This window comes from Notamacropus eugenii, chromosome 3, assembly GCF_028372415.1.
Source record: "Notamacropus eugenii isolate mMacEug1 chromosome 3, mMacEug1.pri_v2, whole genome shotgun sequence".
NCBI lineage: Eukaryota > Metazoa > Chordata > Mammalia > Diprotodontia > Macropodidae > Notamacropus > Notamacropus eugenii.
In genome coordinates this window covers 15,445,477-15,470,568 of record NC_092874.1, presented here as the reverse complement: position 1 = coordinate 15,470,568, position 25,092 = coordinate 15,445,477, and the positions used below count along the sequence as shown (strand labels likewise).

Here is a 25,092-nt window from a genome sequence, read left to right as displayed (position 1 = left end):
TGTCTGCCAATATATGAACTATTCCACCTTTTAAAAAGCCTTTTTTGCTGTTGTTGCCTTTAATAATAACGGATAGCCTTGGTCCCCTCTGGCCTCTAACCTTACCTCCTTTTTTAGTAGTTACCTGCCTTGGGTTCCATCTCTTATATATGTCCTTTCTAAAACTTCCCTGCACCCAGGGAAATGGATACAAAGAGGTATATACTATCTGGTTCATGTCTTCAGTTGCTTACACTCTAGTTGGGGAATCAGAACTCACATAATGCTATTTAATTATTTTTCAGTCATGTCTGATGTTTCGCGACCCTAACTGGGATTTTCTTGGCAAAAATACTGGTGTGGTTTGTCATTTCCTTCTCCAACTCATTTTACAAATGAGGAAACTGAGGCCATAAGGGTGAAGTGACTTGCACACAGCTAGTAAGGGTCTAAGGTCAGATTTGAACTCTTGAAGATGAACCTTCCTGATTCTAAGCCATCCACTTCCCCAACTAGCTGCTGATGTGTCTTAAATGTTGACAAAGAACTGTACAGCCACTATCTCGTTTGAGTTGCTCGACAATCATCGTAAAGTGGATGTTATCATCATCATCATTCTCATTTTACAGATGAGGAGATTGAGAGATTACGTGAGAGGTAACTAGATGGTGCCAGAGCTATCAAAGCACCAGGCCTGGAGTCAGGAAGACCAGAGTTCAAATCCAGCTTTATATACTTACTAGCTCTGTGACCCTGGTTAAATCAGTTTTAATTTAGTCTGCCTCGGTTTCCTCATCTGTAAAGGTTGGACTAGAATGGTCTCTGAAGTCCCTTCCAACCCTAGGATTCTACTATCACACAAATTATCTGGACCTCAGGTTGGTAGTTTGTAAATGAGTTTAGACCAGAAGATTCCTAAGGTCCCTAACTAGCCTTAAATTCTCTGATTTTAAGAATAACAAAGCCAGGTAGTCCTTACTAGCTGAAGAATGGATAATAGAGACCTAGGATGTCAATAGCCCAAAGCTTAGTTAAGGCTCATTATGCAGTCTTCTGTCCCTTTGTAATGGGATTAACAATCATTTGGCAAAAGAAACAAAGATTAGTACACCTTAAGTAAAAGAAAGGAAGCCTCTTAGAAACAAACAGGCAGATCAACTAGATGCCACTTCGAATGCCAGATGAAATCAACACCCACACTGTGCTAAAGAGCTATCAATTGAGAGGTTTGGATAAAAAATATAATCTTTGACATCCCTGCAGCTCTAAATGCTCTGGTTCTATCCCCAGTTTTGAGAGTGGAGAGCAGGGCATGGTGGGACGGGAGACAGTTGTTCGAGGTTTGAGGCTGCTTTTTTTTTTCCAAATGAAAAATTTAATTGGTGAGCTTTAACATATTCAAATGAGATAATAGCTAAGTTTTGCACACTTTTAAAGAACTGTGAAAATGCCTATGATTATTAGCAGTATTAAGTGATTCAGCAAGTATTTATAAAAATAGCTATAATGGCTAACATGTCTACAATTCTTTAAGGTTTGCAAAGTGCTTTACAAATATATCTCATTTCATCCTCACAATAACCCTGGGAGGTAGATGTAATTATTATCATCCCCCTTTTAGAAATGAGGAAACTGAGACAGACAGGCTTCTGTCCTCAAGGACATTATATATCTTGCAGTGGATCATGTTTGTTGTAAGCAGCAGAAATCTACTGATGGAAACAGAGCTTTGCACACTCAGGAGTACTTAATAAAAAGCTTTTTTCATTCATTCATTTTTTTTTAATAATAAAGACCAAAGACCTCAGAGCCCACCCTGAGTTCAAGGACGTTTCTAAAACAAACGTGGGTCACAAGGTGGTGCAGAATAGTGGACCCAGAGCCAGGAAGACCCAGGTTCAAACATAACCTCTGGTACTTTAACTATGTGTCCATTCTTCCATTTTCTTATTTGTAAAATGGGGATAGTAGTAAGTAGCCTCTTCCTCCCCCTCCCCCCCCCCCCCCCGCCCTGTCCAGGTTGGCTGTGAGGATGAAATGACATAATACTACTAAGTTTTTTTGCAACCTCTCATGTGCTATAGAAAGGCTAGCTACTGTTATTTATATATTACGAATGTCTTTCAGGGATTATCAGCTTGGAAAAATGTCAATTCAGCTTTAGAATTCAATAAAGACTGAACTGACACGTTATAAGTAGGACAGTGGGCCAGGCATTAGGGACAAAATAAACCATAACAGAGGCAGGTTTCTGCAGTAGGACCAGACCTCGTCACTCTCTAGGTGTGTGGCTTTGACTAAACTAGCCTCCCTCGGGCTTAATCTTTGTTTCTTCATCTGTCTAAGGATGGGATCTGACCATGTGATCTCTTCAAGTCCCTTCCAGAGCTATCCTTCTGAAAGCCCCTGCCCTCCAGGGGTAGGCACTGAGAAGGAAGATGACCTACCAAGAATATTAAGGTAGCATCCTTCCTCTCTCACCCCTGCCTCTCTTCCCTCTCACCTCTGCCTGCTAAAATGCCTTCATTCAGGAACAAATTGTTCTTGTCTGCCCTTTCTACCAGGAGTCTTCACGTGCTTGGGGTAGATACCCCCACCCCGACTCTAACGGCTCTAAAGCCTGTCCATTACCATCAGCTTGCTTTAGCCCACCTGCCAGTTTTATGGGAGTGTGTTAACTGTGCATGCTACAGTTTCTTAGAGCCACAGCTTGAGTGCCAGGTGGACACCAAAGGTGGGTAAGCAGCCCTGAAAGTGATTCTGCAAGCCCTGTTACCAGAGATGCTGGTCCTTCTTCAACACCCCATACATCCCAGCATTTAAGCTAAGTCTTTAAGAAATCAGTCTCAAGTCAAAGAGTTGTAGACAGAGAAATGGGCTTAGAGCCAAGAAAACCTGGTTTCAAATTCTCCTTTCACACTCACTGGTCACATAATTACATAGTCTCTAGACGTCTTTGTTTCCCAGGTTGAAAATAGAGATACTAACCTATGAACTACCTACCTTCTAAGGTTAGCTGGGGCTGGATCTGTTTTCATTGGTATAGGAAATTCTCAGATAAGGAAATTCCTTAACCAGTGCAGGCTGGTATCTTCTTTGTAACTTAATCTTAGAGAGTTGTCATTGTGAAGTTAAATGACTTGCCCAGAATGCCACAGCCAATAAGTGCCAAAGGTGGGACTTGCACCCAAATCTTAGAGGTTAGCTCTTGACACCATACTGTCCCCCTCTAGGTTTATTCAAAGACTTAAATGAACTAATGTAGAAGAGCTGTGCTGTGCAAATGTTAAAACTCAAGTTCCAGGAGTGATCATTATTAAAGGAGAGAAAGACTTTGAAAAATGAGCACGAAGGAAAACTGCTGCTCAGATATGAGACAGTGAAAGGACAAATGGAGGTAAAGATGAAACATGCAGATCAGGAACAACAGGCAGGCCAATCTGGGTGAAATGAAGAGTGTGAAAACGGAAGGGACTGAAAATAAAACTGGAGAGTTAGACTGGAATCTGAATGCCAGACTGGGGCGTTTATATTTTATATTCTAGGAATTATAATAGGAAGCCACAGGAAGTTTTTGGGTAGAGAAATCATAGGGTCAGCCCTGTAACTTTGGAAGATTAATCTGTTGACCATGGGAGCTGAATTTGAAAGAGGAAAAGATGGGAGGCTGGATGTGAGAGGCATTGAGTGCCTGAGTTCAGGAGGCGATCATGTGAGTGAAGTGTAAACAGATGTATTAAAATATTTATTAAACAAATATGCTAGGGTAAATACATGAAGTCCGTTGTGCCATTCGCCCAGAATATTAAGTATTCTCCCCACCTCTCTGACTACCCTTTCTTTGTCTTCATTTCTCCAGCTGACACAGTCATTGCTGTGGCCTGAAACAGATTAAAATGTAATTAGGAAATAGTTAACAGTGTAAGTAAAAATACAATAAGAGATAGGTAATGTTAAGATTTCAAAACTAAGTCAATATCTAATCACTGGGAGCCTTACGTTCAGTTTAATGGCCACCTTTTTTATTTGACACCACAGCAAAACTACTTCATTTGTTGAACTCATCAGCTCCCAAGGATTTAATTACCATCTCTATGCTGATAATTCTCAAATCGACCTATTCTGCCTCAACCTCTGCTTGGCCTCCAATCTTGAATTTCCATCTGCTTTTCAGTCATCTCAAACTGGATGTCCAGTAGACATCTTAAACTCAAGAAGTTCAAAAACAAACTCATTATCTGTTCCTCATCCTTCCAACCTCCTACCTTCCTATTATTGTAGAGGGCAAAATCATCCTCTAAGACTCACAACCTTTCTTCTCTCCCCTCTCCCCCCTCATTATCCAATCTATAGTCAAGACCTGTGGATTTCACTTTTGCAGTGTCTCTCTAATATGCTCCCCTTATCTGTTCTTGATCCTGCCACTACTCTGGTTCAGACTCTCATCACTTCCTGCCAGAACTATTGCAATAGTCTGCTGGTGGGTCTGTCTGCTGGAGCTCTCCCCACATCAATCCATCCTCTATTCAGCTGACAAAGTGGTTTTCCTTAAAGTGAAGGTCAGACCATGTCAACCCTATCCTTGAAAAACTCCAGCGGTTACCTCCAGGATGAAATGCAAACTCCTCTATTTGGTATTCAAAGTTGTTCAAAATCTAGAACCCTCTTATCTTTCCAGTCTTACACCCCAGAGGAGTGTTCTTTGGTCCAGTGACACTGGTATCCTCGATGTTCAATGAACAAGACACCCGATCTCTCATATCCTCTGGTTTCCCCCATCCCTAGAATGCTCTCCCCCTCCTCATCTCCATCTCCTTGCTTCCTTCAAGTCCTGGCTAAACTCCAACCTTATACAAGAAGCCATTCCCAATCCTTCTTAATTTTAATACCTTCCCTCGGTTAATTATTTCCTATCGATCCTATATACAGCTTGTTTATACATATCTGTTTGCTTGTTATTTCCACAGATTTTGAGCTTCTTGAGATCAAGGACTGTTTTTTTTTTAAACCTGTCTTTGCCTATTTCCAGTGCTTAGCACAAAGCTGGCACCTATTAGGTGCTTAATGGATAGTTACTGTCAGGCTGGCCTCATTGTCTTTTCCTCCCCCAGCTGCCTCATAAGTTCACCTTCAGCTCTCCATCTCTCAATACTTTCTCTGAGATCATTTTATCCTCTCTCATAGCTTCAATTATTATCTTAAAATGCTCTGAAAAATGGCAAACAGCTTTACAAATACATGGTTATGAAAGTGTTGGGTTCAATCATCTTTATCTCATCAGATCTAGGAACAGACACACTCTACACTGATGCCAGTCAGAAGCCTCAGTCATCCTAGCACACTGGTTCCCAGCTTCCTGAGGCTGAAAATATTCAGCTCTTGAGATTGTACCACAGAGAACCATGTTTTAAAGGGACCTCAGAGGTAATCCAGCCTACCCACTAAAGGAAAAACAACATTCTCATCCTCGACAAATTGTCATCCTTATACTGTTCACAAAAGCCAGTCATCAGCCTGCATAATATTACACTCAAGTATCCCTCAGTGAATCAACAAGCACTCATTTAGTGCCCACTCTGTGCCAGCATTGGGAAGAGAGACAAAAACAAAACATCCCCGCTCTCCAGGACATTACACTCTACAGGATGAGTCAACACATGCACAGATAAGTACAGGCAAAATAAATACAAGGCTGTTTGGGAACCATTGGCAGCTGGAGCATCAGAAAAAAAAACTCACGTGGGATGTGATGACTGAACTGAGCTCTGAAGGAAACTAGGGACTCTAGGAGACATGGGAGGGGACTGGGGGAGGTTTGGTTTGAGGGAAAGCCTGTGGAAGAGGCACAAAGGCAGGAGAGGAAATGTCTTGTGGGACGAAGAGCCAAAAGGACGTTGTGATAGGACTGTTGAATGGGTGAAGGGGAGTCACGCAAAACCGAACTTAAAAGGGAGGTTGGAACCAGGTTGTCAAAGGCTTTTGGTGCTGGACAGAGGAGTTTGTTGTTGTAGCCTAGACATAATAAGGAGCAGCTGAAGTTTATTGAGGGACCTGATCAAAGCTGCTTTGGCAGCTGTGTGCAGGATGGGTTGGAGAGAAGAAAGATGAAGCAGGGACACCGACCGAAGAGGGTTTTGCAATAAACCAAGCTGGGTTGGAGTGGAAAGGAAGATTGTGAGTTCTCCTGAACTCCTTTGGAAAGGAAATAGAGAGATTTGGCAGCCAGAGAGACCACTGCAAAAAAAAAAAGATTTGCACAACCTGATGTAGACCTATGGAGTGAGCCTTGAAGGAGAAGAGATGTCTGAGCCAAGAGCTTTGGTTTACAGTAGAAGCTCACTACAGCTTTGCTGAACTGACGTGGGTGGGTGGTGGTAGAAGAAAGATCTGGAAGTGGGAAGAAAGGGGTGTGTTCCCTCTATTTTTTAACTCAGTGTGAAAGAAGGGATAATTTGCCTTGGAGGGGGACAGCCAGGGATGAAGTAATGCCTGGAGAAGAGCAAAGCTTCCAAAAGTACCAGAAAATAGAAAGATTGGAATCTCAGGCCTGTCATTAACAAAATTCCTTGTTCTCTTCTTTTCAGATAGCACAATGGCAAAGGATAGAGAGCAAAGTCACCACACTGTGACCTAAAAATAATCTCGGTGTTGGAAATATGCTCCTCAAAGAATTCAAAGATAGAAAGGTCCCGTAGATAACCAAAATATTCATCCCACACTTTTTATATTAGCAAAACTGAAAACTAAGCTGTTTTGAAGTGGGAGTGTGGCACATGAATGTAACCGGAAATTGCTGTGCTGCTAGGAATGACAAATATGAGGAATTCTAAGAATCCTGGGAAGACTTATATGAACTGATGCAGAGTGAAGAAATCTGAGCCAAGAGAAAGGTAGACAATATATAGCAACGTAAACAAATGCAAAAGGCGCCTTGTTTTAGATTAATGTAGTGACTCATCTTAGTCCTGGAGAACAGATGATTAGATGAACTTGATTTGTCTAGGTAGAAAAGGTGGAGAACATAGTCTAAGATGCGTTGTATGTTGTCAGACACAACCAGTGCTACAATCCAATTTGCTGAACTGTTTTTCTTTGTTAGAAGAGTGGGTTTTATGGGACCTGGGGAAGAGTATGTATTAAATGACTGCGATTTTAAAGAATTTTTAAAAAGAAAGAAGCAAGACTATTCTAGAAAGTTATTTCGAACCAGATGTGCCCCCCAAATCATTAAGTCATTCATACCTATGGACCCAAGGGTACCTCTAATAGGCCTATGTACTATAAAAGAAAGAGAAAAAAGATCCAGGTACATAAAAATATAATAGTTCTTTTTGCAGTGAAAAAAAACTAGAAACCAAAGGGGTTCCCATCAATTGGGATATGAGTGAGAGTATAGTGATATATAAATTGGAAAATTAATGGAAAATTAATTCTCTGTAAATGATGAAAGGAAAGGTTCCAAAGAAACCTGAGAATACTTGCAGGGGCTGATTCAGAGTTAACTGAGGAGAACTAGCCAAACAATTTCTATAACTACAATGTAGGAGAGAAAACTCAACTCTGAAAGATTTGGGAACTGATTAATGGAATGATTCACCATGATTGATGAAGCAAGCTACCCACTTCCTGGCAGAGAGGTGATGAGTGAGACATATTTTTGGGCATAGCCAATGAAGGAATTTGTTTGGTTTGTCTCTGTATATTTGTAGCAAGCCTTTTCTTTCTTTTTTCAATTGGGCCAAGTAAAGACAAAAGATAGAAGAGATTATAAGAATTGGGTTTCCTATCTCCCCACTTCCCCTCTCCTCCACCCAAATAAGAAAAAAGCTGAAAGATCAGACAGAATCACAGACAAGCATGACAACTTTGAAAGTTACATGTTGAATTTATAATATATTTTCAAAGGAAAGCAAGCTCTCCATGATAGCAATTCCCAGTTTGACTTAGTCCTTTCCCTTTTATTTGGTATTTGCTAAGTTTAGAACGAGAAGCTAGGTGGTACCAGGATAGAGTGCCAGGCCTGAAGTCAGAAAGACCAGAGGTCAAATTCAGCCTCATGCACTAGCTGTGTGATCCTGGGCAAGTCACTTAATCCTGTTTGCCTCAGTTTTTCATCTGTAAAATGAGCTGGAGAAGGAAATGGCAAACCATTCCAGTATAGAAAGATGGCTGAGAAAAATGAAAAAAAAAGGGGGGGGGGTGTCTTCAAGTCTGACTTGACTGAAACGACTAAAAAATAAAAACATTTATAGTAAGAAGAATGGAAACAAAAAAGGGGAGGGAGGGCAAAGAAGTCAAAGGTCTGAGGACCCTGAAGGGAAAAATAGACGGGGAGAATAACATGACCTTTACTTGGCTTGGCAGGAAAGTTGGAGTCAGAGTTGCTACGATCCATTTTACTGAACTGTTTTTGTTAGAAGAGAGAGTTTTACTGGACTAGAGGGTGAGTATTAGGAGACTGTGGTTTAAAAAAGAAAGACCGTTCTGAAAAGCAATTTTGAAATAAGCTTGCCTTCAAAGTTACTAAATCAGGCACAAGAAGAGCTGACAGTGATGTTCTCTGCCCCTCTCCCATCCAAGGGAGTAGGAGATGGAGGGAAAATCATCACCAAGGTTTTCAGGTGCTGCTGCCACGAGGTTTTGGTCATCCCCAGGTCTTGTCACGGCTGCTACTACCTCTCAGGGAATTGCTCCCTTTTGGGGCTTGGGCCATATTATCTGTTTGTTGACTGCCCCAAGTGACTCGTAGTTTGTAAGCCAGTTATCACCGATTCAGTTCCATTTAACAAACTATTATGATGTACTTGCTAAGTACTTGGCACCCTGCTAGGCCTAGGAACAACAGAAAAAAAGAGAGAGAGAGAGAAGAAACAACCTCTGTCCTTCAGGGATTTATATCATTAAGACACCTTGATGTAACTCACTCAAGAGAAAGATATCCTTGCTACTTTGGCACAGCAATGCCCTCGTTCCTGAGAGTCCACTTAAATCGAACACAAGGTAGGTTGCTAATCTTTAGTCTGTAGTGGGGTGGAAGAGGCATTCACCTGTTGTAGCTGATGGTCTTAAATTTTAAAAATTAATTAACATGTAATAGCTTGAGAAGCGGGTTATAGGTGAGGAGTACAGAGAACGGAGCCCATTGAAGGGCTGGGACAGGTTTCAAGGAGTTTAGTCTTGGTTTTTTTATGGTTTCTGACAAGTCGATGACCTTCCCAGCTCTTCAATTTTCCAAGCCCTAGATCATCACTGTGAGCCCCATCCACAGGTCACATAGGTTACACATTCAACAACCTAATTCATTCAATAAGAATCCACGCTGTTCCGGGCACTGAGTTGGGCCACCAGGTCCTGTCCATGAGCCCTTTACCATCTTCTGGACAGACACGGGACTAACTCGGATGAGACAATATTGGAGCTGGAATAGTCTCATGCTGGCTTTTTGAGTCCATCCCTCCCCATATATTTGACCAAGGATTTCCTCCTCAATCTTGCTGACAAGGGGCCATCCAGTGTGGGGTTTCCAGCTCCAAGAGTTTCTCATTCTGCATTGGTTTGACCTGGGACCTCTGAAGGAAAACCTGCTTCTCCATCCCCTAGGGAGTGATGATCTAAAAGGAGCTGACTGACCTTCCAGCCTGGTTATTCATCCTTCTGGCTCTAGGGGAGAAAGAAGGCCAGGTGGAAGCCTTTAATGGCTGCCTTGGGGCAGAAGCACGTGGCTACTGCCTTTGTTTACTTTTATAGCCAAAGAAAAGAGGGATCCTCATTTCTGCTTTTCTTTCTTTTATCAAGCACAATTTAGAAACCTTAATAGAGACTTCCAAGGGCAGGCAGGAGTCACTTCGGAAAGGTCAGGTATCTTGGTCAAGTAGCTTATGGGAGCTATAAGGCTACATCCGTAGGCCTGACATGGGAGTTTGTGGACAATACTGCTCCTGACCACCTGGCTTCTAGTCTGAAAACTGGAGCTTTTGAGGATTACATTCCCTTTTCCTGATAGAAGGTCAGATTCAAGGACTCTCCATTGTCCAAGAAATCTCCTTTCTCTGGCTAGCATCCCAAGGCCTAGGAAGTCCCATTTTTTTTCCTAATCAGGAAGCCTTCCTTGTCTAGGTCTCCTCTCAGCTCCCACAGGCAGGCGTATACAGATTTTTCTCTAAACTTGATATCTCCCCTCCCCAACAGCTAGCAGCACACTGCTCTATCTCTTAAGTGCTTATTAAATGATAAGGGAATTGGGCTATGTTTTATCCTAACCTTTGCTTATTGTTAGAGTGCTCTCCTTCTCTCCCTCCCTCTCTCCCCCCCCCCATATCTATATCTATATCTATACATATCAGCAATGCTTCTTATATCTGTTGCAGGATTCGGAAGGTTTTTTTGTTTTGTTTTGTTTTGTTTTTTTTTTAAAGAACATTTTGACAGATAGCCGTGAGGGGAATGAAGGGAGGAAGGAAGGAAGATCCAGTAGCTAGGTGGTATAGTAGATAGAGCACCGGCACTGGAGTTCAGAGGACCTGAGTTCAAATGTGGCCTCAGACATTTCGGAACTATGTAACCCTGGACCAGTCACTTAACCTAATTGCCTCCAACGAAAGAATTGCAGTATGATTACTTTGTTGCCGTGTTGGTGATAAAGCCCGGAACTTGGAGTCAGGAGACCTGGATACAAATCCCTCCTCAGACCCTCACTACCCCTCAGAGCCTCAGTTTCCTCATCTCTGAATTGGAGCTAATGACCTTTGTAGTGCCTGACTCAGTTTTAGTGAGGAAATCATTTTGCAAACCTTAATATGCTCAAGGAACTTAAATGAATTTTTTTCCTGTGGCTGCGGCTGTGACTTCCCCTCCCCTTCCCCTGCCCCCTCCTGGGCCATCAGTCATCCACTGGCATTTAAGAGATCAAATTCATGGACCTTTGTGCCCTATGTGGCCTTGACATTCTCAGCAAGAACAGCAGAGAATCCCTTGACTTCCTAAAATGCAATCTGCTTGGTAGGCTTGGGTTCTGAAGGAGAAAGCTCTCCATTTAAAACAAAAACAAATTCCTTGAGTTTTTATGGATTAGCTGTAAGGTCTATCCACCATCATTTCCAGGCATTCCCCTAATGAAAGCATTATTATCTGTTTTACAGATATAGCACGAGACGATCTGAGAAGTGATTCGCCTCACAGCACACGGCTGGGGAGTGGCTGAGGAGAAATTTGAGCCAAGGTCCCCAAGAATCGAAGTTCAGACTTTATCCCCTCCATCCCATCGCCTCTGAATTAATTGGTTGGGGATTCACATTTCCCAATCACCCCAGTGCTTAAGGAGACCTACTCAGAAGACTTGCCTACGCAGTCAGCCTTTCCACCCTTGTTTCCCATTACTCCCTAACTGGGAGGGGGGAATCTGAGAAGCTAAGTCCCGATGCTCTCAAAGGGGAAAACGGGGGTAGCACAGCTGCTTCTGTGCAGGAACCAGAGGTCTCGTTAGAAACGCACTTAGATGCAATTACTTTCCTTCCGCTCCCCTACCCCACCCCCGGTTCAGCTCGAACAAGATACATAATAACCGGGCTCGTGGTCAGCCTTGACAGGGATCTTCGAATAACTTACGCTCTCAAAGACGCTGCTATTTTGAAGACCCGTCTTATAACGAAACCAATCAATTCGATTTCTGTCGCTTTGGTAGATCACTCAACTTCTTTCCCCACCACTCGCCTCCAAATGAGACTAAGGTTCCTCCAAACTCCAAACTTTTCAGAACCTATTCGTTATATCAACAATGCTTCCTAACCAGGTGACCCAGGGACAGTGGCTTTGCTTTGGCATCTTTAGACTTCAATCTCCCCTCTGCGAAATGGAGATGATAGCACAGACCACCTGAAGCCCCCGCTGTTTGTTGGGAGGGGAGGGCTCTACAAGCGAGTTCTTAGTTTTAAGGCTTATCTCTGTCCAGAGCTAGGAGGCACAATAGGTTGAGCTCTGGGCCTGGAAGCAGCAAGACGTCTCATGAATTCAAATCTGGCTTCAGACACTTAGTAGCTGGGTGACCCCGGGCAAGTCACGTCACCCTGTGTGCCTCAGTTTCCTTATCTGAATAATGAGCTGGATGAAGGAGATGGCCAACCACTCCAGAACCTTTGCTTAAGGAAGCCCCGAATCGGGTCACCGAGAGTCAGACACGACCGAAGGACAATGTGGCCGGGAAAGGCTTTTCTCTGCCTTCTCAGGCTTGTTTACCAAGCTCTCCTGGGGATGCGGAGGAAGGCAGAGCGCGTCCCGCTGCAAGGGGCACGGACAGCAGAGTGCGAGCTACCGAACCTGGCTCTATCCCATCACCCCGAACACGAAGGCACCAGTGCGTGCAGGGGCACTGGGAAAGGCTTCGAGGGAGAGAGGTTTGTTGATCGAACGCCTGCTGTGAGCGGGGCTCAGGCTAGACCGACTTTCCCGTTTTAAGGAGGAGGGGAAGGGCCGAGTGTGGGAGGCTGGTGGAGGGCTGGCCTTGGACAGCCGGGCGCAGGAACTCCGCCTTCCCCGGTCCCCAGCGGCGCAGTCAGTGGGCGGCTACGGGCGGGGATGGGGGCGGGGCCTATCCGGAGCGCTCTCAAGTCCCGCCTCATTCGCTCCGCCCCCGTCGGCCGCACAATGCCGCCTCCGGGGGTGGGTCCACAGGGCGCATGCGCCTTTAGGGCGGGGACCGGTGTCCAGGCGGGGCCTCGCGGCGCCGAACGCCAGGCCCCGCCCCCACGTGCAGGGCCCCCGCCCCCGCCCCTCCCTCGGCCCCGCCCCTCGGCGCGCGCGGTGAGGCTAGCAGGAGGCCGCGGCGGCGCGGCGGTCGCCATTTTGCTCGAGCCTGGGAGTCAGCGGGAGCGGAGCGGCCGTTACCGCCGCCCCCTGCCCTCGGTCCGGTCCGGTGCGGCCCCGCGCCGAACCTTGCCTCTCGTGGAGCCTCGGTGGAAAGAGCCCGGCCGACATGAGTGATGTCGAGGAGAACAACTTCGAGGGCAGAGTGAGTACAAAGCGGCGCGAGCCGGGCGGGCGCCCGGGCGGAGGAGGCCGAGGCCGAGGCCGCGGCCTGCACCGGGGGCGGGGGCGGGGCGGCACCTGGGGGGAGGGGGCCGAGCCGGGGTGGGGGGGATAGAGAAGGGAGGCCGCGGCTCGGCGGAGGCCCGGCCCCAGGCCCGATCCAGGCTGCCCGAGGCCCTCTGGGCCGGCGAGGCCTGGCGGGGGGGCTGGGGCGGGCGAGCAGGGGAGGGGGGAAAGGCCGGGCGGGGGAGTGCCTTCCGCCCCTTCCTCCCCCTCCCCTGCTTGCCGGCCCGGGCCCTCACCCGCGCCCTTCCTCTCGGAACGGCCGCTGACCTCGTGGGGCGCGGGGGGCGGCGGAGGCCGGAGGCTGCGGGCACGGCCGGGCCACCCTGGCCGAGGAGGAGCCTCCCGGGGCTTGGCGGAGGGGACACTGAGACCCGCAGGCTGCCAGGGTGCGCCCCCGCGCTCCTGGGGAGGAAGCTGGCAAGGCCGAGATGAGGGCCCCGGGGCGGGGGGACCCCGAGAGCTGGGTAGCGGCTGGAAGGCAGAGAGGAGACCCCCGGAAGGAGTCAGGGTCCCCGAGAGAGGCCGGGCATGGGGATCCGAGGGCGCCTTAGGGTCCGAGTTAGGGAACTCCGAGTCGTGAGCCCGCACTTGTCTGCGCGGCGGAGGGGCCCTCCCCCTGCAGAATGCGAAGCGTGGACCGTCCCTAAGCAACACAGTTCCTGCTTTAGGTGCTGGGGCTTCCGCACGTGGAAGCGAGAAAACAGCTCAGGGGTTGGCTGGTCCGAGGGAGCTCCAGACCTCGTATAATAATAACTCACTTGTATGGCAGTTTGCTGAGCGTGTTCCTCACAACAATCCAGCAAAGTGGGGAGCACAAGAAACTGAGTCTAGAGACTGTAACTTCCTGTGTGTGGTCATACGGCTGGTGACAGCTGGAATGCCAAGCCAAGGCTTCCAGGGCTCCTTCCCTTACAGGCCACACTTCTCAAATCAGGAGGTCACTTGAGGGTGGTTTTTATTTTTTTGTCTTAGGAAGATTTAAAGGAGCATTTTTTAGTTAAATGATTCCAACTACTAATGATACATAGGTGAAAAATTCCGAGACTGCTTGTTTTGGTAGTATGTTAACTCCTTTGAGAAACTATGTGAAAGTATTTTAGCAATAATATTTCTGACAAAACTGAACAGATGTAATTTTAAAGGAACCTGGCATAAGAATAACTTAGATAAGTTATTGGAGTACCCGCCCCATTAGAACAAAAAAAAAAAAACCAACCCAAACCCAGAGAATAATGACTTCTACTTTTTGAACTTTTCATTTAAAATTTTTACTTAAACCATGTAACTATCAGTTTTGCATAGCTTATCTGTATTTTATTCTATACTAGGTATGGAATACCTAGGCTTTTTTACATTTGATTACTCATTATAAAATAAAATCTTTTTGGGGGGAATAGTTAGGTTATATGTTAGCTTCCTTTTGTTTTAAAAGAAGTTTGGGATTTTTTGGTATGGGTCCTTATGCCCACTCTTCCTTCAAACCCTCCCACCATCCCTCCTCTTAAACTTTATAATTAAAAAAAAACAAAACCCAGCCCTCAGAATGTTTCATTTTACTATTGGAAAATGAAAGGTCATTGATAGTTAATCTCAGGAAGAGAAATCTTCCTCTCTGTAAGGTAATTTGGAGGTATAATTTCTAGGCTTTAGTGAGAAGACTTGAGTTACTATATATGTACCCTCCTACTTTAGGCTAGCTTAAAAATACCAGTAGTCATTGACAAGTTAAATTTAACATGAAAAAGAGTTTTGTTTTGTTTTGTTTTTGAGATTTTCCACTTGCAGTATTACAGCTATCTGTAATCACAAGAAAATTTGTTTTGTCACTTTCAATAAGTTGTACACAACTCTAATTTTAACGTGACAACAATAAGTAGAAAATTACCTTTCTTCTCAGATTTTGCATGCTATCCCTCCACAGGCTTGTTGTGAGGATCAAATGAGATTCTATGTACTTTGCAAAACTCCCAAACTCTTTAAAATGCCATATAAATGTGAACTATTATTATATACCTTTATAGATTTTTTTAGTGCATTGTTTTTGGTAGTTAACACGATAAGGCAGTGGTCTTTTGTTCTGTTCTATGGGAGACAACAGCAGGGGTATTGTGGCTAGAGAGCTGACCTGGAAGCTAGCAAGACTTGGGTTTAATTGACCTTGGGCAAGTCACTGAACCTCTCAGTGTTCTAGGACAACACAACTCTCTTGACTTAAGTTGCCAAACTATTGGTTGAGGGAGTTTCCCCCAAAGTTCTCTAGGCCAGTGAAATCCACAGATCCAGTTCCTGTTCCTATTCTTTAAAGGATAGCTTTAAAAAGGAAATCTGGTTACTCTAAAAGTAAAAGGAGCTTGGGAGGTATCACAGGTAAAGTTAAAGTAAACCAGAAAGTTTTTAGGTTTGGCCATTTTTCTGTTTATTAGACTTCATTTCACTAGCACTTCCTGTAAAATCCACATCCTTTCACAACAGAAGGGCCTTTTTTAGTGGCATATCACAAATTGGCATGCTGTGAGGTTTGTCATACTGTGTAATGTAGTATAGTTTGTGGCATCAGATTTGAGCTTGAATATTACAAGAGGATAATGTTTTTTGAAAGGGCAATTGTGGTAGCTTTAGGTATGACCAATAATTCACATACACCAAAGGAATAAATCTTCTTTTGAGGGGTAAAAAAATGGAGAAGCATTGTATTTTTATGGTAACAAAAAGGATTGTGGAAATCATTGGCAGTATTTATTATTTTTACTATTGAATTAAGTGTGTATTTTTCCTACAAAGGTAAGAAAAGGATATTGGCTTTCTCCCTTTAGTTAAAAAATGATTTTCCTTAAAAAAAAAAAAAAGAAAGAAAGCAAAGTAGAATGCACTGTGGTTTCTCAGAGCCATTAAGATCAGTATGAAGAACATCTTAATTGTTAAGCTTGCTGAATATAGTAGCTAGAATTTTCCTATTATAATTGAAATTGTTGTTTTCAGTTTGAAAGAACAGATGAAAGAAACCCTTTAGGAAGGGAAATATGGTTGAGTGAAATTTGTTACAAACTACATTATTTTATATATTTATCTTTTGAAATATTCAGTTAACAATTGAATAAAATTGAGCACCTGCTGCCTACTTTTGAAAGTGCTGTGGTGGATACAAAAAATTTAGAATCTTAAGGAACAGGACAGTTTTAGAATCAAATACTAAATCAGATTATTAGAGCACAAAAGAAATTCAGGAAATGAAGAGATCTTAGAATTTAAGAGGTGTGCGAATCCCATCAGATTATTTAAACAAGGATTTGACAGTGTATTTTCTGCACATTCTTAGTTGAAACTACAAAAATGACTCTTCCTCAAGGAATAAGGGTTCAAATTTTTGTTATCAGCACTGGACAGCTCCACTCTAGTCTCTCTGGAGACCTGTCTGAAGGCTCCTCTGTTTTCTGTTCCAGTACCTACTCCATGCTAAGGTCTGGGTGAACCAGAAGGGGAAGAGTTGCTGGATGGGAGGATTTTAATTGGGTCAGAGTTGTGTCCAGGGTGTGAAGCTCCTTCTTTAGACCTTTCCAAAACTTCTTTTGAGATGCTTGTTTGCCACCTACTTTGGGAGACTCTTTTTTGTTGTTTTTGTTTTTTGTTTGGTTGTTGCTTTTTATTTTAGGAAAGGTGAAAAATTGTTGTGGCTTTAAGTTTTAGACTGGTTGCTAGATGTACAACAATTTTTCAAGTCCTAATATCTGGTCCAGTCCCCTTATTTTTATGGGAGCTGAAATCCAAAGAGATTGTGACTTGATTTAGGTAGTTTTAAAAAATACAACCTAAACACATCCAGTTAGTGGCACAGTTGGAAAAAGATTCCAGTTATTGGCATGAAGTCCAGTGCTGTTATCACTTACCATATTGCTTCTTTTTAAGCTACAAGTAGTTAGGGAAGGCTTTGCTTAGTAGATAGAATTTGACCTAGGCCTTCTATGGGAGGGGGTGGTTATGATAGTATTTTGACAATTGGAAAGTCAGGGAGAATAAAGGGACCAGATTGAAATGAAGTGGTAGTGCTGACAAGGTTATCTGTGCAAGGTGGTGTGAGATCATGAAGAGCTTTGAGTGACAGACAGGCTGGGATATTTGGATCCAGTCCAGTAATAGGAAGTTGAGAGTCATTTTGATCTCTAGAATTGAGGGAAGTGAAAAGAGTATAACAGAGTGAAAGGCGTGTTGCAAAAATTAGTCCGGTAGTAGTGTGCAAGGTGGGATTAAAGGTAGGAAGGAGCCTATTGCAGAAATTCAGGATTGAAGTGATATGAGGGAGAGTGTGACTTAATAAAGGAATTGGCAGTGGGAATAGAGAGAGGTGAGAGACTTTTCTAACAATTCAGGAGCAATAATTATGACCTTAATAGAAATAAAGAAAATCCAGGAGGTGAAATGCCTTACTAGAGAGTCAAAAGTACTAGTGCTTGGAGGCTGCAGATGTTAATTACTTAGTTCATTCAAATACAGATTATTAATTGAAATGGTGGGAGACAAGCCTTTAAAAAGAAATGTTCACAAGCCTAAAATGTAATAACTGTTGATTTTAGTTTAATAAACTAATTGTGCCTTTTAAAGGAATGACTAGTCAAAAGGCCAGATACAATTTTTGCTTCTCCATCTTTATACCTATTTGTTCTGGTGAATATTAGGAAACAGACTGGTTAAAAATGTTTTGGATATTGTTAAAAGAGGATTGTAGCCAAACCTAAGTCTTTTGGTTTACCAGAGATACTTTCAGGGACAGGTAATCCATGTCCATTTTTTCCTTATACCCGTTTTTTTTTTCCTAGTAAAAGTTAGAATTCATAAAAAGAAAGAAGAAAATAAATGGGAAAAGTCCAATTTTCTGCTAATAATTACCTTTAAGGTTTGGTGAGGGAGGAGGTTGATACTCCATAATCCCTTTTATTTCTTACGCTAGAGTCATTTCCAAGTAGAAATAATGTAGTTATACTCTTAGACTCCTTAGCCTCTTGGAATCCCTGGCACTTCAGAGTTCAGCTCTCATACCACCACCTGATCCTGATCCCTCTAGCTGTAAGTTGTAAGAAGTACAAAATTACATTGTACTTATTTTGTATATGTTTAAGGGCATGTTGTATCTCTGTTTACTTTTGGTTTTGTATCCCCAGAGCTTGACAGGGCCAGCACCTGGCTCATAGGTGCTTAATAAATGCTTACTGATTGAGAGCTAATGATTAGATGATGTCATCTCTGAAGATGAGTGAATGATGCCCAAATGTCTTTTACCCCAAAGCAAACCCAATTCATGATACCCAGATTGCACCTTGTAGGGATTTCAGTAGACAGTGAGGTTTCAAAAGAGTTCATTTCAAGGCATGTGAGAGAAAATCATGAGGAATGAAGGCATAGAAAGGGAGTGTGTGTGAAATGAAATGTTAGAGAGATGGGTGGGCACCAGGCCAAAGAGGGACTTGAATGCCAGGATCAGTAGATTATAACTCACCCAGAATATGAGATACTGTTCCCTGCTGTCCATGGCTAGCCTTTACTCCTTTGTGCAACTCAGCAATCAAATTGATCAACTAAGTGAGCAAAAATAGTTAAATTCACCTCTAGTTCTTAAGCAGAGTTGATAGAGAATGAAGCAGTATTTCTGGGGGGGGGGAAGAATTGTGGTAGCTAAAGCCAGCAATGGAAGAAGATTTTGTTTTCTTTCTTTTGTTGCTTGAAGTATTATAGGATGATGTTCAGTACTTTCCAGAGCGCAGAAAAGTACCAGCCACTCATCATTTAAACTATTTTATAGTGTTTATCATAAATTGCTACAATAATTTAAAAGTAATTTTTAAAAAGGCTTAATGCTTTTAATTTCATGAAGTGTACAAAAACTAACCTTGCTGCATTTGCTAATCTATAAAGCAGCTTGCTTGAGCTTATGTTTAGTTTACTTATAGTCTCAAAATTATAAATGCCATTATTTATGGCACTTATGGGAACCAGGATTTCTATGGGCTTTTTGGTAGGGGGAAAGGTATGGGATGTTTAATGTTCCCTTTCCATGCTTCTATTTCTTTGTAAATGTACGCTGATTGGAAACAGATTAAAAGTCCAGATCTTTACCCCCTTATTAAGTCTTTGCCTCTTTTTAGTGAGAGAATTGTTAGATTTTGGAGAGGGCAGTAGTAAAACAAACTCAAATGGAACAGACATGAGTCTTAGTTATCGATTTTAGTTTTGCATTATTAGGGATATATTCTTCACTGTTTTTATGGCCAGAACTTTTGTTGAAGTGGTGATTGATAAAGGGTAAAGTCCAGGAGTTTGAAAAAGTTGACCTAGGAGGGATGGGTGCCCTCAGAGAAAAATGCAAAAGGAATTCTCTCTGGATGGTGGGTGGAAGGGAGCCATTCTTTAAAATGAAATAAAATTAATAACTTATTATAGGACAGTTGTGTAGTGCCCTTAGAACCCATTCATCCTTCCATTTTCCGCGCCCCCCCCCCCCCCCCCCCCCATCAATTCATGCAGTTTCCCAAAGCTGGCCTAAGAGTGTGAGAAAACTTTTTGCTAGCAAGTTTGTCCCAGCATCAAGTTCATTTGCACTCCATTTCCTCTTTTAAAATGTTAAAACCCTCAGGACCTAAACAGGTGCCTCTTCAGGCTGGGTATGTTAAGACTGATTTTCATCTTTTGGATTTCACAGAATTAGCAGACCCCAAAGAGGAGAAGAGTGGGAACAAGGAGATGGAGATAGGAACCAGGCAACACCAGAAAAAAAATAGCAGGGAGAGGCAGCACCATACAGTGGAATGGAGGGTTCTTCCCTTCCCATTTGATTTGATGATTGGAGTTTGTTTTGTCAGTAGGATGCAGAGTTTCCCCAATGTTTGTGGTTTTAGCATAAAACACCGAAATTAGAAAAGAAATGGTTCTGACCCCAGGCTTTTTAAAAATTAACAGCAATTTCATCCCCACTCACCTTTTGAGCACTACCAAAGATGCAGTAGGGTTTGGTTTGGAAAGCATGCCCAAGATTTTAGCCTAGGGCTAGAACTTGAGTGTGCCTAATTTAAGAGTAGTTATATTGGGGTTACTCTGGGTCATGTTACAAAGTCCCAGTCCCAAAGTTGTTACTTTGAAAAATGATAGTTTTTATGACATCAGTCATTATCCTTTGACTACTGTTTTCACAGCTTGCTTCTTTTCAAACTCCAGGTTATAAACCAGCATACATGGTCTTAATATGTAGGTAATTTCTTACAAGTACACTGAGGAAATTTTACCCTAAAGTAAAACGTAGCATATACTTCTAAGCTTAATGAAAGGAAATTCACATTTACAAAATCATAAGTTGAGAAACTATTCTTTTAAAGACAAGTAAAAGCTAGCCATTGTTTCTCCTTATTATAATACCAGATGCTTGGATTGCTGAGGCTGCCAGCCTTTTTGAAATCTGGAGTTCAGGCTGCAGCGGGTTACAGCATTACATGATCTCACTAAGTGTCACCAGTGTGGGGAATCTGGAGAGCTAGGGCAGCCTGAGGAGGGGTGACCTGGCCCAGGGCAAAGTTTCCAACATTGGGCAGTGAAGTGACCCTTGTACTTCCACTCTCAGGGAATTAGACCCAGCCTTCAAACAATTTTGGTTTTGTTTTTTAATAAAGTAAATAAAGATGCAGTTGTCAGTTGGAGGACCTTCTGCTAAAATAAAGCTGTTAAACATATTCTGAATCTTCTCCAAAAATTGAATGGTTAGAAGATAGCACTTTTCAATCCAAAGAGTGCCAAAGAAAATTATTTTAGAAGGGGCTCCCTTCTAGTAAGTTCTGGTAGGTTAAGTTTAAACAACAACAGAGCCTTAAATAAAACAAGCAGTTATGGGATCCTAGAAGTGGGGCCAAGAACTTTTTAAGTTTATAAACTAATGGATTTAAAAGAATCTTACTTGGGATAGAGGGAGATACCCCATATTACCTTTCTTACAGAAAAGCTCAGCTATTCTGTCTCTTTAGACTGTTAAAGACAGTCCAAAACCATGAAGGGGAGATCTCTCAGGTGTCTCTAGTAGAGTATTTCTCTTTGTTGGGAGATATTTGGAGCATCTTATTAGAACATTCCTTTTTTTAAGAAATATATAATCAATGAAAATTTTTGGCATTCTTGTGTTTTCGTAATTAACTTCTTAGCACATATCTGTGCTATAAGTAATAAGAAGTAGATTTGAATTCCAGTTAATTTTACTGCTAACTCTGGACACTTGATATAAAATTATTTTAAAAGTGACAGTATTCACTTGAGCATCTAATTTTGGGGGCACCTATTTCAACTGGACAGCATATTGTTTTAATGTTTTTAGACATTGTCAATCAAGCGTTTATTAAAGTAGCTTGGATGTTTTACTCTTGAATGTTTTAAATGCTAGTCTAATTTGGAAGCAGAGGGTAGGAAGACCCTTTTTATTCAATTTTTATTCAATATTAACATTCTGAATTTTGGTATCTTAGGAAAAGATTTCAAATTCAGACCATTTTCATCTGTAGGTTGAGTTTAGAAGGATGATTATCACTAGCTTTTTATAGAAGGCTTATTACTGTGGTTCAATTGTTTATGCATATTTAGTGAAAATAGCACCTAAAGCTTCACAGCTTTTCATTATTCAGAACAGCTTAATCTAGTATTAACTAAATTAAACCGATTTATTTATATTAAACAGTAACAAACTTATGCTGAAGAAAAATGTTTAAACACATTTTATAAAAAGTTTTTTGTATTTTATATTGTGTAAGATAAAAATGCTTACAGACCTAGTTGTTCAAGTTTTTCTGGAGACCAGTGACAAAACATTGTTTCATTGGCACATGAGTTATTTTTTAATAAGTTTGATTATGGCAGTGTTTTTTCTAGACTTGTTGCAGCAGCATTTAAGTACTGTTGTCCATGGTATCATAAGAAAATAATCTCTACTTAGACTTTCTGATCTCTAGAAGTTTATGGTTTCTGTGTTAGTAAAGGGAAGATACACAACTAGATGATAAAGTTAGCAGGTGTGCTCTGGGGTGATTGAGGAGCAGTCCTCAGTGAAAGATCAGAGTTCAAGTAGAGAATGGAAAAGATGAAGACACCCTCATCAGACCAGTCCAGGAAAACTGAGAGCCTTTTAGAAGCCTTTGGAATAATCAGACAAGACAGTTTAATGAGTCCCAGCAGCTGGGAAGGCCATTTCTAATCAATAGTAGAGTTTAGGAGGGTAATTTCTTAACTGAACATGATGAATAGCCAGACATTTAAGTTGATCTACCTGAAATGAATATAGTGGTAGGGAAGGAGCATGCTGGGATGTGAAATTTAGGAAGATGAAGTAGCCTGAACAGATTGATAAAAGGAATTTTAAACAAACACTGCCAAACTTCAATATCTGCCCAAATTTTTATGTGAAACTATTATCTGATAAAATGCTGAGTAGTCATCATTGCTTTTTTTCCTAGTGAATTTTTAATATGAAAATTAGAGTTTGAAACATTTTAGTCACTCTTTCACTAAATTATTGGTTTAAGTGCAGTAATCCTAGTGGGAAAAAATTTGATAATTTTCCAGTTAGTAAATAACCCTTCTGCAAAATTAAGATGAAAACTATATGAAGATCAGATACTGAATGTAAGCAATGATCTAAGATGCAGAAGCATATCATTCAGTCACTAAACTATGTGTCTTATAAGGGAAGAGAAAAAATACCTCACATAAATTATAAGAATGAAATAGTCAGAAATTGTTTATCTTTAAATTTTATGTATTTAACTTCAAGTATTGCAACATATTTGTTTAATACAGAACAGTTTAATTTAATCAAGTTTTCTTTAAGGTTTCCATTGACCCAGTTGTTGGTGTGAAATTGGGATCATAAAATATATTTTATGTATATATGCACATACATATTCATACACATACATACATACATATACACACATATATAAATCCATATTAAAAAACAAAATATGTATAGCAACAATTCTCAAACTTTTAGCCTCAGGACCCTTTATACTCTTAAATATTGAGAACTACCTTCTCTCACATCAAAGAACTTTTGTTTTATGAGGGTTATACCCAGTTTTATGCTGGTAAATGTTTAAGAACTGGCTTTCCAAAGACATCACACACTTTTAAATTTAATCTTCTCTAACATTTTCTCTGCCACTTAAGTCTAGACAATGAACAAAACAATAAATCAAGGCTTCATTTGTCAATTGCTAAGGTGTAAATGCTCCCACTGAATATTTAACAACCAGACAATAGGAACTGATTCCAGCACACCCCTGGATATCTATTGATATTTACCATATTAAAAATTAAAATGTCTTAGGATTGCGATAAAAATAGTTTGACCTCACAGAACCCTTGAAGCTGCCCACAGGGACCTTCACAGATCTCTGGACCACACTTTAAGAACCACTGGCATTTAACACAAAAGTACTGCAGAAGATAGTTTAAGGCACACAGTTTTAATGCCTGGAACATATCCTTAACATAGGACAGACTAATAACATTACAAAGCTAATTTTATGGTAAGGAACCTGATTTATAAGAACCTATATCAGAAGAGAAAGAGACTTTTATTTACACAACCTTAATTTACCAGCCTTTGAGACTTCGGTCTTGCAGTGTGTTTACTAATTATAGCCATTCTGTTTTGAGGGGGTAGAATTTGGGGAGATCCATTCACATAGGGAATTCTGGTGTGGAAACTCTCTCTACTAATTGTCTACTTACCTGTAAATTATAGTCATAGAATATTGCCAAGGAGACACTGAGAAGTTGTTACCTGTTCTTGGTCATCTCTTGAACCCCTCAGTTCTTTCCAACTCGTAGACCAGCCCTCTGTCCATCACACCATGCTGTGGCTCCATAGTCAGTCTTAGTTTCTGAAATGCTTGCTGTGTTGCCACTTTGGTGAATGAAATTGTACCCATGCTTTTTGCTTCATGATTCTAGAAACTAGAATAGGGGATGTGAAACAGGGTGGAAGATTTGTTATAATAAGCAAGTAATTAGATGAGAAGCAAGGTAGAAAACCTAAATTCAGGTTTTTATTTTCTTTGTTCAGAGTATGGTAACTATCTTTAGGCAATTGTAATAGATACTGATGAATTTATTACTTTCAAATCAGGACCTTGGGGTTCTGATTACAACATTGTCCTAAACTTATTATGGACTTTTAGTTGATTTTTCCTCTGATTTTCAAGTTAAATCAGAAGAAAAGCTTGAAATAAAAATATAAAAAGATAGCTTCTTAAAAAGAAGACATACTTGAGTCACATAATAGACATCCTACTGATGAGCCCATGTCTTACATGAAATCATGCCTCAAGTGCCTATAGAATTCTTATTAAATTGGAATGATTAGCACCCATCTTCAAACCTTAACATAGACTAGAGAAACCAAATTGCCATTTAATGATAAAATTCCTCTTTTCCTATCTCATGTTATTAATTGAGAAGTACATTGTAATATGTATTCTCTGAATAAGAAGGCTAAAACTGTGTTAACTTTAATTTTTTTCTTTTATAAGAACTTCATTGGGCCAGAGAATAATTAAACCAAGAAGACTCAGATGCCCTTAATTTTAGGTATATGTTCTGAATAACATTTTAAAAAATCAAACCTAAACAGAAGACTGATATGCCTTTAAAAAGGATTTTGCATTTCACAAAAGGACACACTGTAGGATTTTTTAAAATAAACTTCAGGGGGTAATTTAACACTTGGCTTTTGCAAAGTTTGGATTTACGCATAACTTTTGAAATATGTCCATTCTGAATCAAAGCTAGTAAAGAAAGAGTATTATGAAGGTATTTGCTTATCACTGAAGAATTAGAAATTCCTTGCATTTTCCCCTTGTTTTCTCAGTTTGCTTGTTTGCTGCAACAAAAATGATTTTGTCAGCATAAGCTGAATGTTTTTAATATGTTAGTGTATTGATTTAATAAAATTAGAAGAAGTTGAAGGATAAGGCAGTAATTAGTTTTTGGACCATTTTGAATCTTTCA

The 25,092-nt window shown here is 41.3% G+C and overlaps 2 protein-coding genes across 5 annotated transcripts in view; one reads left to right on the top strand and one right to left on the bottom strand.

Annotated features, from left to right (window-relative positions):
* The window catches only part of CCDC126 (coiled-coil domain containing 126), a 53,634-nt gene extending 41,243 nt beyond the window's left edge, over positions 1–12,391 (bottom strand). The window contains exon 1 of the mRNA XM_072650936.1: positions 11,584–12,391. The gene's annotated coding sequence lies outside the window, so the exon portion shown is untranslated. The remainder of the gene's footprint in view (positions 1–11,583) is intronic.
* Positions 12,392–12,748: 357 nt separating this feature from the next.
* The window catches only part of TRA2A (transformer 2 alpha homolog), a 29,011-nt gene continuing 16,667 nt past the window's right edge, over positions 12,749–25,092 (top strand). The window contains exon 1 of one of the 4 annotated variants that reach the window (XM_072650930.1): positions 12,749–12,982. In XM_072650930.1, coding sequence (XP_072507031.1) covers positions 12,947–12,982 — 36 coding nt within the window. In that variant the 5' untranslated portion in view covers positions 12,749–12,946. The remainder of the gene's footprint in view (positions 12,983–25,092) is intronic. The other 3 variants (XM_072650932.1, XM_072650931.1, XM_072650933.1) reach the window with 3 other exon arrangements.